The sequence below is a fragment of the Polypterus senegalus genome, chromosome 4 (assembly GCF_016835505.1).
Source record: "Polypterus senegalus isolate Bchr_013 chromosome 4, ASM1683550v1, whole genome shotgun sequence".
In the NCBI taxonomy this organism is placed as follows: domain Eukaryota; kingdom Metazoa; phylum Chordata; class Cladistia; order Polypteriformes; family Polypteridae; genus Polypterus; species Polypterus senegalus.
In genome coordinates, this window is record NC_053157.1 from 184829637 (window position 1) to 184842729 (window position 13093).

The window sequence follows — 13093 nt, forward strand, 5'->3', positions numbered from 1 at the left end:
ATATATTAGTTGGGAAAGGGCTACAAAGTAATCTCTAAAACCTTTGGAGTCTAACAAACTACATTGAAGCCATCATCTTCAAATGGAGTAAAGTGTGGTGAATCGGCCAGGAGTGGCTAACATTGCAAAATTACTCTTGGGAAATTCCAGAACAATCTACATCAGCATCAAAGGAGATCATCAAGGATTGTCTCAGCTGACTTAATGTCTGTGCTTATGATTCCACCATACTCTGGGCGAAAATGGTATCTGTGGGTGATTTACAAAGTGAAGATCTCTGCAAAACTTGAGAAACATAAAGGGTCATACAACATTTACAAAAAACCTTGATTATAATTCACAAAACTTTTGGAATAATGTTCTTTGGACTGATGATTCAAATGTAGAACTTTTTGGAACATGTTAGGCTTGTATTATCTAGTATAAAGCTAACACAACTTTACACAATAAGAAGAGAATTTTTCACAAACATGGTAGTGGTAGTGTAATGGTGTGTGGATGTTTTGCTGCTTCACAGCCTGACGGACATGCCATAATTGAGGCAAGCTGTAATTTAGCTCTCTATCAAAGTCCTGAAGAAGAATATCCAGTCAACAGTCTGTGATTTGGAGCTTAAGCACAATTGGTTTATGTAGCAGGACAGCAATCCAAGGACAAGAGCCATCTCCACCTCTGAATAGCTGAAAAAGTTTGAGTGGCTTAATGAAAGTCCTATCTTGAACCACATTGAGATATTGTTGCAGGACCTTAAGAGAGCAGTTCATAGTCAAACTCTATTTAGAATTTACGGCTTAATTAAAACAATTCTGTAAAGAAGAGAGGGCCAAAATTTCTCCACAGCGATGCCAAAGATTGATCTTTGTGTGTATTCTTTGCCTCCACTAATCTGGTTATGAATGGCAGAGCCTTCCATGGCAGTGCTGGGTAGAAAAACTACTCTGGACATCACACCACTCTGTTATAGGGCACACTCACAGATGCACCCACACTCACTCATAACAGTTCAGCAGTTAGGTACTCGCGCCTTTAGGGTGTGAGTAACAAACTCCCATATAAAGATGAGGATGCAATCTGTAAATGGTCGGGGACAAAGGCAGTATCAGAACTGAATACATTGAAGCGAGGTGGCAGTAATGACTAATGTGCCACTATGTGAGCCTGTAATTTTAATTATTTTAAACCATTTTTAATACTATAGGTTTCAAATATGTAGGTTCCTACTGTAGTGGAAAATTAATCACATTAGTGAAATTTTGTTTAGTCAAGTGTACCTCAGTATTTATGAGCCATGCAAAGACAGAAAAGTAAGTGCAAAATGTAAAACAAAAAAGCACAAGTTAATCAATGCCATTTAGCACCCTAAGCAACATAAAATGGTTAACTTGCAGGAAGAAGTTAATTGTTTCTTACCTGCATGCATTGAGCATGATGTTTAGACATGCACAAAAGAATCTTTTAATTTCTTAGTGATAGAAGTGCAGTGTATAGGTACACCTTGGCTTTGTCAGTTTTCCAAATTTGTGCTTCAATACCAACTAGTTTGGAAGAAAACCCTTATTGACAACAGAAAACTGAATGAGGCGTGGAATGACCTTTTTGACAGACAACACCATTGGAATACTTAACAGCTGTCAAAAGCAGGTACTTGTGTATATGTAGAAAAGAACCTCAACTCTGCTTACACATATTGCTGTGTTGGTTTGTTAATATTGTGGCATATTTATTCACTTTGCCAGAGTGCTTATTGAAGATACTAACGACATTAAAGAATTAAAGCTTTGCTTAAAATGTTTCCTTTTTAGTGTTTTCCAGTTTAATTTTATCATCTCGTCAATCTTGTCTCAATGTCTTTACGTAAAACTAGATGTTTAAATAAGAAATTGTACTAAGTTACTATTTTAGAATGATTCTGTGCAGTTTTCCTTTTTAGTGAGTATAAAGTATTTTGTGTAGTTTGTGCAAGTAATTCTCAAATTTACCGTGTTCAGTACATTGTGTGCTGTTAACTGTAATTATAATGAGTGCATAGACTGTTAGCTTTATGCTCAAAATACCCTATATCAAATGTTCATTATATGTTGATCCAGTGATTGAGTTTAGTGAGTCTGTGGGATGAATAATTGTTTTGTTTGTACTTTGCCTTGGTTGGTTGCCTTTCATGATGAGCACTGTTGGAGAATGCTTGACAAGTCAGTTATTTTTCCTTTCTTCTTTGTTACAAATTATAAAGCAGAACACTTATGTACCTTCCCCAGATGCACTACAGTTACTTTCCAGCATCCTGGGTAAACAGTTCACACAAATGCTAGCTAGTATCGTGAAACTGCTGTTTGTTCAAATATACCCTGTATGCTTTATAACTTGGAGCAATGTTGCATGTGTGAAACAATTTAAGATCAGGCCTAAATGATAAATTACAATGTATGGACTAACTTCCCATTAGCTGCATATTGCTGTAATTGTAATAATTTAAGTGCTTGGCTTACTTTTACAGCTTTTTTTTTTTATATAAATGCCTGTATCTTTTGTAAATGTGTATTTTATATAAATTTTCTGTTCCTACTTAAAATTTCTTGAAATTTTCGTTACAAGACTGTGAATTTTTTATACTGTTGTTCATATACTGACAATGTTCATTTTGGTGACTAAGGAATGGCTTTTTTTTTTTTTTTTTGATACAGAAATGCAAACAAATCTACAACAAAGAATTGTATGCACATTTCAGATGGAAATTTCTAAGTAACAGAGTGTACTCTCATGATAACTCTTATGATGTACAGTGCTACGTACTAAAGTGGACCAGGAAGAATGCTCCCATGCTTGTTGGCCTAAGTAGCAAGAGGGTGACTACAACAATGGTAACACTAATAACTGAAAAACTGCAGAACCAGAGTTTGGATGACTTAGCATGCAAAGCTTACAGCATTAACCTGGTAAATACATAATTTATTTCCTTTAAATATGTAGGTTTTGATTTATAAAAGCTTTTCATGCTTTCACTTTTCGTGAAACTTAAATTCTTAGACAGGAGCTTGTTTCAAATTTTCCATGTATAATACATTTATTCTGGTGACATTTTAAAGTAGTCAAACCCCCTTTTATATGAACTTGTGTTTAGAGTTTTGCCTTTTATTTTTTTATCCATTAAGACTGGTGACTTAATTCTCTTTGAGGGTTTTTCCATACACTTTTTAGCAATAAAGAAAGTTGAGCAGTACAAGTTTGTTTTCAAAAGGTTTTTAGTTTGATTCCTTACAAACTTAACCTTACAAACGTAACTGGAAATATAAAGGAAATCGGTGAATGAGATTCATTTCAAGGTTGGCTTCCCAGAATGTTCCCTGGACATAATAAAAGCGGGTTTAAGAAAGCTTTATCACAGGCTGTCTTTTAGAAAAGAGATTTTTTTGGTAACTCTTCAGTGTATTGGGCATTTCAAAAGTCACAGTTTTTACACCCACTATTTATATACAGAATACCAAAAAGATGTGTCTTGAGTTAATTGGCATTTCTAAATAGGTCCTCTATGGGTATGACTGGTGTTGCAAAATAGAGGTCTGTGTAGCTACATTAATCAGGTGTATTTATTTTTTGTTCAAGCAAAAAATAAATCTGAAATGAATAATTATTTAATCCTATCTATGTACATAACCTAATGCCAGCTATTGTAAATGGCAGGATTAAAGGCAATAGTGATTAATCACTTAAATGCAAGAAATATTTGAGAAGCTACATACAGGTGCAACCAATTTTTATGTTGCGCCTATAACTTCTGGGTGTGTTTAAGTTAGATCTTAAATGGCATGAGGGTTGAGCTCCACCTCGACTTTGAACTCTCAACATGGATTGAAAATGTGTCCTTCCACTTTCTACAGGTATCTTCAGTTAACTACTTTTTAAATTTCCTCCTGTTTTGTTGAAATGGCTAATTTGCCTTTTTTTCTTTAGTGTTATTTAATTTTTAATCATCGGATGTAGTGTTTGCTTTTTATGTGTCCATGTAATTTGCATGTTTTGCATATATATTCACTTTAAGGATTGTTTTTAAGTATTTCTGAAGATCTGGATCTGCAAATATATTTTATTCTTTAATATAAAGTTTACAAACATTTACTCTTAGCTATGTTATATCATTAATAATTTCAGTTTACTGCATAAAATAAATATTGGTTGACCAGTACTGTTTAGTATGGAAATTGTTGATATATTCCTATTGTGACAAGAGCATAGATGCACAAAGCCCACCTTTTCTTTGTTTATGGTAATAAGTAATTTAGATTAGTTGAACTAATGTTTAAAAATATTGTACTTTTTATTTTGAAAAGGTTATTAAGGACATTGCAACACTAATGATTAAAGGATGGTATCGGTTTTTGAAAATTGTAGCTTTCTGTGTCCGGGGTGCTCATCAGACGGCGAAGTCCTCTCTCTAGTTAGTTGGGAGGGGTTTGCTAATCACTTAGTGGTATTTATTCTGTTTGCATAGATAAGGGGTTTAATAATTGTTTACCACATCCAGTAGTGGGCCTACGTGCCTGTCAGTCCCATGCAGAGCATATTCCAGAGGCCCTCGAGGTGATGCCTTCCTTCCAAGCTTCATACTTCAGCTCTTAAATATTTTTAGCCTCTGCTATCAGTTTGTCTGACATCAACCCAGGATGACAAGAAGCATTTATACCAATGTGTATTTGGGACACAAACTAATGACTTTAACCGACATGATGATTTTCCCCATTTTAGTGTAAACTTCAGATAATCAAATGGAAAGTATAAAGAAGAGACATTCTCACTTTTCATAATTTTTTTTTTCCTTTGTGTTATTTGCAGTGCATCTGGCCCATTAGTGTGTTTTTTAGATTTGTTTTAGTCTTATTACTTTGTGTCTGACTGACTGCACTCAGGTATTCTTGACATTTTGATTCTCTCTTGTAGCCATTCTTCTGTCATCTTCCTTTAGTTTCTCTGCTTGGTCTGTTTTTTCCCCATTATCTTTATGTTGTAGGTGGAATGTTGAATTCATGAGGGGTAGTGTTCTTTTCACTGTTTTTTTGATAATTCCCAAGGAGGGTCATTTCTGGATGTACATCATCCTAAACAGCAGCTCCTTGTCTCCCTTGGAGACTTTCGTATGTGAATATTTGCAAACTACTTGTGGGTATTGAATCGGCATCTTAACATAGCTCACATTATCGCTTGTTGCTGTTAGCATATTGCAGTAGGTTCAGAGTGATTTTTATATTTACCTTATACAATATTACCCCTAAGTTTCCATTATAATTCTTGATTCCTGACTTGACAGTAAATCAGCTTTAAAAATCTGCTGATTGTCAGATTAATATTGAGTAAGCAAAAATGACAAACATTATTGCTGTTTGCAAGTTGTTCCAAAGTCATGTGAAAGCTTTCTTAACTGTGCAGTTTGTATTCTTTGAAGTTCCTTGCTTTGTAAATGAGCTATGCCAATGAATGTATTGTAATAGAATATGAAACAATACTTTTTCTTGCTTTATATTATGTACACTTTAATTATGGCAAGGGAAATGTGTTTGTTTTAGATTATTATATCTACTTTTTATTTTTACTTCAGTTTTTTTTTTTTTATATTATTTTGTTGCCCAATCCATATTTATAATATATCAGAAGTAAAGTTGTAGGGTGAGACAGTGAGTAGACCTCTTGCTTTATAGATCCTGTGTCCTGAGTTTTGAATGTTATTCCCTTTTGGTTCATGGTATGTTTGCCCCTTCTCCCTGTGTCTGATTGGATTTTTAACCCATTTGCTGTAGTTTCCCTTCCAGTTCTGCAGCTCCAGCTGCTGATTAAGTTAATTGATATTTGCACATTGCCCCAGTGTGAGTGGGCCTGAAATGTACTGGCACCCTGTCCTGGATTGCTGTCTGCCTTGGGCTGGTACTGTTATAACAAGTTAGTCTTCGGGCAACTGAAATTTTAAATTGGCTCTTTCAATTTAAAAAGCTATTACAGTGTATCAAAAATCTTTTCATTTTGAGCTATTATAAAGTTTTGAAGGGATGTCATCCTGCACTATAGTGATAATCAGGTAATGTTCAGATTGTTTTGATCAAGTAATCTTATCAAAAAAAAAAGCTGTATTTTAAAAACTGATGCAAATAAATAACAAAGTAGGCGTCTCATTTCTAGGTTCAACGTTTAAAAAGGATGTCTAAAACATACTGTACAATAAAGCTATCTCCTATCAGTTTATTTAAAGCTACTAAATAAAAGTAAACTAAATTGGCCACCATTTGTGCACAAATGTTTTTGATTGCTTTTTTTGCCATCTTCAGTTTATCCCAAATCTACAAAATAAAAACACAACAAAATAGTATAGTAGTCAATAAACTGAAGTAAGATGCACACATGGACAATCCTAGTGACCTCTGTGAACAGAATACAGTTGCTGAGTGATTGATTTGTATTGGCATGGCAGAGGAGAGGGGCTAATAAGAGTCATTTTTCAAGAATGCATGATTTATCCCCCTCTCCATCAGTGATCACTTGCTACAGTTCTACTACCATATTCACCCTTCTCTGGTAGCAGTGGGCAATGACTGTTTTTTATTCAAGCACTTGTTGTAGCCCATTTATCTCATGTGCTCTTTTTTGTTTATAGTAGTATTGGTGGTAATGTAATGCTGCTAACATGTTACATCCATCTGAGGAGTTGCCAACAGTATGAGCTGGCATTCCGTTGTAAATAAGCAGCTTCAAAGCCAAGATGAAGTGGAGCCTATAAAAGACACAGGCCTACAAAAATCACAAGTAAATTCTAACTTGTCTCTCTCTAGTATGGTGAGATCATTTTACAAGTGTCTTTTTTTTTTTCTTCCCCTCATCATTGTAGACTAGCTGTAGAGACAGCCACATGGTTTGAAATTTGTAGGAAAGCAGCCAGTTGCGATTAACTGGCAATTATTTTTTGCCTTTGTATATTTAAGGGTAGGCATGTGGTGAGTGTGCCCATTAAAAACACAAGCCCCTGTGATATTGAACTGTATAAGCAGATTACAAAAAAGATGGTTGGACAACTATAGCTTGCTCTTGTTAGGTGCAGACAATTCATACAGCTGCTCAATTTCATTTTTTGTGCTATGGATAGTGCTTTCATTAGACATAACACGTTCATCTGATACACTCTTTAAACTCCAAGAAGACACGTTTAAGAGGTTAAAAGAACAGTTTCCAAAGAATGCAGAAATCAAGTATTTTATTTGTGAACTCCCTAATGTGAGAAATAGAAGTTTTCTACTTATAATAATTATGTAAATGCAGGAAGCTGCTCTTTGAAGCTAAACTGTGCTGGACTGTTAAGTAAAATGCACAGTTCCAGCAATCCTGGATTGAAATTCACCTTAGTACCATACCAAATCAAGTCTATATATATAAAAAATAGAGCCAAAATTCCAGCATCCATGCCCAGGTGAAGTGTCGTCCAGTGTCCAGAAGAAGGCGGGAATGTATGATGCACAAATACTTGTAAGGGCTTGAATGTCCAGTAACATGTTTGACTTGACACTGTACACACATTTTTAAGAAATGTATGTTTTGCTATGCTATTATTTAATAACTTGTTACTTGGAAAAGCATTTTGAATTTATGAATTTGTAAAATAAAACAAAGATGTGATTAAAAAGGGTCACAGTATCTTTGAAACATTGATACATGAAATTTAAAGACATGAACAGCATTTTGATCCATAAAAAGCAGACATGGAATTTAGTAACAATTTGTTGGCAGACATTAGCAAGCTACTGATTAGGAGAACCAATTTGTGAATGTGTTTTTTTAATGTTATTAGTCTGGTTTAGAAAATACAACCAAGGACATCTAATGAAGAGATACTTCATTTGGAATTCAAAATTACTGTGGAAAATAGTACTTAAAAGGAATTGGCATCAAAATTGCCTTGACACGTTCAAAGTCACAATAGCTGCATCTTGAATTGAATAGAAATAAAAATTGTGTTAGACTGTTACACTGTGTGCACAATTATTAGGCAAGTTGTATTATTGAGGATTAATTTTAATATGGAACAAATATAGTTGCAAAATTTTAATAAACCTGAATGTTTTACAAAGGAAATGTGAGTGTGAACATTCTCAGGGGAATACATGTGTGCAGAATTATTACGCAACTAAAGGAAAAACGAAACTTTTCCTATCTCAATTGTTTATTTTCATCTGTTAGTGAGAATATTAAGCAACTGAAAATTTACCAAGAAACATTTATGACATTTTCAAAAAAAAGGTGTTCTTTTCAATAACAATCATAAGCCTTCCATTAATAGTCTGTCAGTTTCTTGATTAACTTTTTATGCAGCAGCGATCACAGACTCCCAGACACTGTTCAGAGAAGTGTACTATTTTCCTTTCACCTTAAATCTCCCATTTAAGAAGGGCCCACAAGTTCTCAATAGAGTTAAGGTCAGGTGAGGAAGGGAGCAATGCCATTATTCTTTGAACTTTAAAAGCCTTTACTGGCTAGCCACGCAGTGGAGTACTTCGATGCATGTGATGGAGCATTGCCCTGCATAAAAATCATGGTGGTCTTGAAAGATGCAGACTTTTTCCTGTACTGCTGCTTGAAGAAAGTTTCCTAAAAAATGACAGTAGGTTTGGGAGTTGATTTTGAGTCCATCTTCAACCCAAAAAAAACCAACTAGCTCATCTTTTATAATACCAGCCCATACCAGTACCTCACCTGCACCTTGCTGGCATCTGAGTCGAAGTGGAGCTCTGTGCCCATTAATGAACCAGCCACGGGCCATCCATCTGGTCTGTCAAAAGTCACTCCTCTCATCAGTCCATAAAACCATTGAAAAAATCTGTCTTGACATTTCAACTTATGTCTTGTTCAGGGGTGGTCGGGTTTCAGCCCTCCTTACCTTAAGTCATTTTTCTGAGCAATGAACACCTTCTACTTCTGGGCACTCTAAGCTGCAGTTCTGGAATATAACATCACTGGAGGGTAATGGGTTCCTAGTAGCTTCACGTTTGATCCTTCTTAAATCTTTGGCAGTTAGTTTGCGTGTTTTTTTTCTCGACACATTTCTTGTGACTCTATTTGTAACAAATTGTTTGATGTCTCTGTGATCATGCCACAATGTCTTAACAATTTCAGAGGGATGCAGCACTCTTGAAAGACTTTTTACAATGTTTGACTTTTCAGAGTCCGTTAAATCTCATTTTGCCCGAGGAAAACAAGCAGCCTAATCATGCACACCTTGATATAGGGTGTTGATCTCCTTAAGCCACACCCTCCCTAGCTACACAAATATGCATCACCTGATATGCTTAAATCCAATAAGCATTCAAGTTAATACAGCTTGGAGTTGGAATATATGCATAAAAATTGTACGGTCAAAATAATCACTTGCATAATAATTTTGCACACAGTGTATAGTGATTTACTGTCTACTTTCCAATCCAGTGGTTTGTCTTTACTGTTTGTGTTTCTTTTATTTTAGCACTCCCCGGAATCCCTGAACCAGAGTGACACCCTGTTTCCATTTGAAATCCATGGTGAGTTTTTCTACCATCAGATGTGTTATAACAAAAACGGATTATTAAATAGTTGTCATGTAAGAGTGGATAATATGGTGATTGTGGTTTCTAATTAATGAAGCTGGCCTTTTTACACTGTTTACTTGATACATTTTAAGGTTTTATAGAGAAACTTGTGCTTTATTAGATATAATTAAGACTGAAATAGAAAGTAGGAACTGAGGATGAATTTGCAATTAAAAACCTCCATGACCTCTGTCTTTTGGATTTAGTCAATCTGAAATGTACTATAATAATAATAATCTGATATGAACATTCAATTCATAGTCAAAAGATTTATTTCAGAATTAGCAGTGGTTTTACTTATTAGTTAATATGACAACAATCACCTGGATTTGTCTTTCAGGTAAGCCTTATTACACTATATTTTAAGCAGTTTACACTCATTGTTCAATTTCTGAGTAATTCAGTGCTTATTTAATAGGAGCTTAATTTGTGGTATTGGCAAGATCAAAAATGGTTGACATATACTAAAAAAAAAAATTCAAGTGCCCTGGCATGAATAATTGTAAAATATACAGTATGTGTCAGTTGAGTTTTCATTGGATCTGGCTTCCACTCAAATGTTGTGACTTTCCTCAAATTAAAAACTAAAGAGTTTGACAGAGGGTAATAACTTATTCATTGTAACAGCATGTGTGCATTGGCTTAAACATGAGTTGAGCACAATGTCTTTGTTTAATGAGAAATATGTGAAAATGTAGTTTTTTTGCAAGCCCTTGCAACAAATAAACTTTACAGCAGTGCTTCCTCTAAACAGTTTTTATTACTGATGGCCTTGGTTGCTTTCTTGGGGGTGAGTGGAAGTGCATGGTGAAGCAGTTTAACCCAAACATCCTTTTCGCCTGCCACACTTGCCTACTCATACTGTAGGATCCAAAGGTGTTCCCAGGCCTTCTGAGAGGTATAATCCTCCCAGCGAGCCCTGGTTTCTCCTTCCTTGGAGTCTAAACCAAGTTGGTCATGCACAAAAAACCTCCACAGGGAAGAGTTTAGGAGGCATCTGTATCACTTGCCCAAACCACCTCAGCTCCTCTTGATGGGAGGGTCAGTGGCTCAACTCCAAGCCTCTCTTATGATGTCTGCTCTCTTATCCTGTCTCTACGGGAGAGCATAGCCACCCAGTGGAGAAAATTCATTTCAGCCGCTTGAACCTGTGCTCTTTGTTTCATTCATTACCCAAAGCTAATGGCCATGGTTGAGGGTGGGGATGTAGATGGACTGTTAAATCAATAGCTCCTTCTTCACCACTACAGATTGGTATAGCAACTGCATAACTGTGCTCATTGCCCCAATCCATCTGTCGATCTCCCCGTTCTTTTACTCTCACTCATGAACAAGACCCCAAGGTACTTGAACTCCTCCACTTGAGGCAGAAACGCCCTCTCGGGATGGACACTCCACTTCATTGCAAACCATCAAAATGTGTGCAGGTGTTCAAAGCCCAATGAAGCCAACAGAACCATGTCAACTGCAAACTGGACCCCATGCCTGGCTTCGCCTTGATACCATGTCCATAAAAATCAAGTGGGATAGGAGACAAAGCGCATCCCTGGCAGAGTCCCACACTCACTGAAAATGGTGCTGATGTTTGTCAGAGTATGTGGACTGATTTATACAGGGACTAAATCTATATATATAATTCACTAAGGCAAGACACCCATGGAGATTCACTAAGCCGCCGACGAGACACGACACTTATGGCGCACGCAGGATGGAGCCACGCCCACCAACTCCAAGACCATTGGATACGACGACATCTCGCAGAGCCACGCCCACCAACTCGGACACGACGGCCCAAAAAAAATGGCGTCATTTATATTCGTCTGTCGTAGAGGCCACATACTACTCCGAGCTACCTTGACTGTTCATAGAGGCGTGTTTCTCGCAGACGTGAATCGCCATATGCAGCGTGTAAAACGGTTTGCGAGGGAGATCCCATGGGATCCTTAAAACATTCCTTTACAACTGAGGTTAAAACGCAAATGAAATAAGCAGTCTTTAAAAACAGTTTTCGGTTACGATGCACGAGCACGTGCACCATAGCAAACTGTTTTACACGCTACATACAGCAATTCGCCTCCGCGACAAACATGCGTCATCTTAGATGCTCCTGCACTTTGTACACACCGCTCTCCCACCTCGCTACTACCGTGGTCGGGTGTCTTGGTGGATTATATATAGAAAGGCAGCCAAAACCGCACAGAGCAATGAAAAGTCTACGTGAGTCACAGGTGCATCTGGACTGTGCAAAGACGACAACGACTCGAGTGACAAGTTGGAGGTGGGCACATGAGCAGGCAGTGCATATTGAACGAGAAATCAGCAGACTAGCATGACGGAGGGAGCAGAATGGACGTCCTCCTCTTCTCCCATTCCACCCTGAGCGCCACACGGACGATTGTGTGTTGGTTCGTTCCGTGCATTGGTTAAAACCCAATGAAAGAAGCAGTCTTTAAAAACCAATAAGCCCTGTGCCTCTGTTTCATTACCGTCTCACCTGCTTCACCAATGCAGGCCCTGCAAACAGTCAAGACGTTCTCTCACCTTCTCTGTGCCTGACCGGTTCACACAGAGGCACCACATGACCAGGCGGTGTGTATGCTTCGAGAACAAGGGTGGATGCGACAGGACTATCTAAGAAGAGGCATGTTTGTCACGGATGTAAATCGCTGTATGCAGCGTGTAAAACGCTGTATTGTATGTTGCCCTCTCCAGAGTTGCATCTTTTCATTCACCTACAGTCGTATACACAATGAAGTGAGCAGTCTTTAAAAAACGAGTTTTCGGTTACAACGCACGACCGTGTGCACCGTAGCAAACTGTTTTACACGCTACATACAGTAATTCGCATCTGCGACAAACATGCGTCGTCTTAGATGCTCCTGCACTCGCTGCTAAGTGGACGTCCTTCTCCTCTCCTCCCTTTCCACCCTCTGCGCCTGAGCGCCACACGGACGATTGTGTGCTGGTTCGTTCCATGCATTGTTAAAATGTTGCTTTTCTTGCTGATTTATTACATTACTGATTTTTCAAATGTTAATTTTCTCCCTGTGCTTAAAAATTATTAAACCGGCCTGATTATGCGGCGTATGGTATGCCGCGGGTTGGCTAGTATCCCTTATTAGGGACCCTAGAACCCCATACTCTTCCAACACACCCCACAGAATCCCTTGTGGAACACAACTGTATGCCTTCTGAGTCCACAAAACATATTTAGACCGATTCCTTCCACTGCCTGGATGGAATCCACATTGATCCTCCTAGATCTAAGTTCTATCACTGGGCAGAGTCTTCTTTCTAGTACCCTGGCATAAGCTTTTCCTGGGAGGCTGAGTAATGTGTGTGGTCCCCTGATAGCTGGAGCACACACACTTCTGTCACCGTTTTTTAAAATGAAGACTGCCACTCCAGAGGTACAGCTCCCAATGACGACACAACTCTGAACAGGCATGTCAGCCATGACAGTCGAAAATTGTCCAAAGCCTTTTGGCATTTCTGGGTGGTTG

General features: G+C 37.6%; 1 protein-coding gene across 2 annotated transcripts in view; it reads left to right on the forward strand.

The window, feature by feature from the left end:
* The window catches only part of LOC120527864 (protein FAM53A-like), a 64318-nt gene that overhangs the window by 17606 nt on the left and 33619 nt on the right, over positions 1–13093 (forward strand). The window contains exons 1-3 of one of the 2 annotated variants that reach the window (XM_039751770.1): positions 1487–1641; positions 2682–2933; positions 9488–9542. In XM_039751770.1, the coding sequence (XP_039607704.1) occupies positions 1576–1641; positions 2682–2933; positions 9488–9542 (373 nt within the window). In that variant the 5' untranslated portion in view covers positions 1487–1575. Of the gene's footprint in view, positions 1–1486; positions 1642–2681; positions 2934–9487; positions 9543–13093 lie in introns of those variants that run through there. The other variant, XM_039751771.1, reaches the window with a different exon arrangement.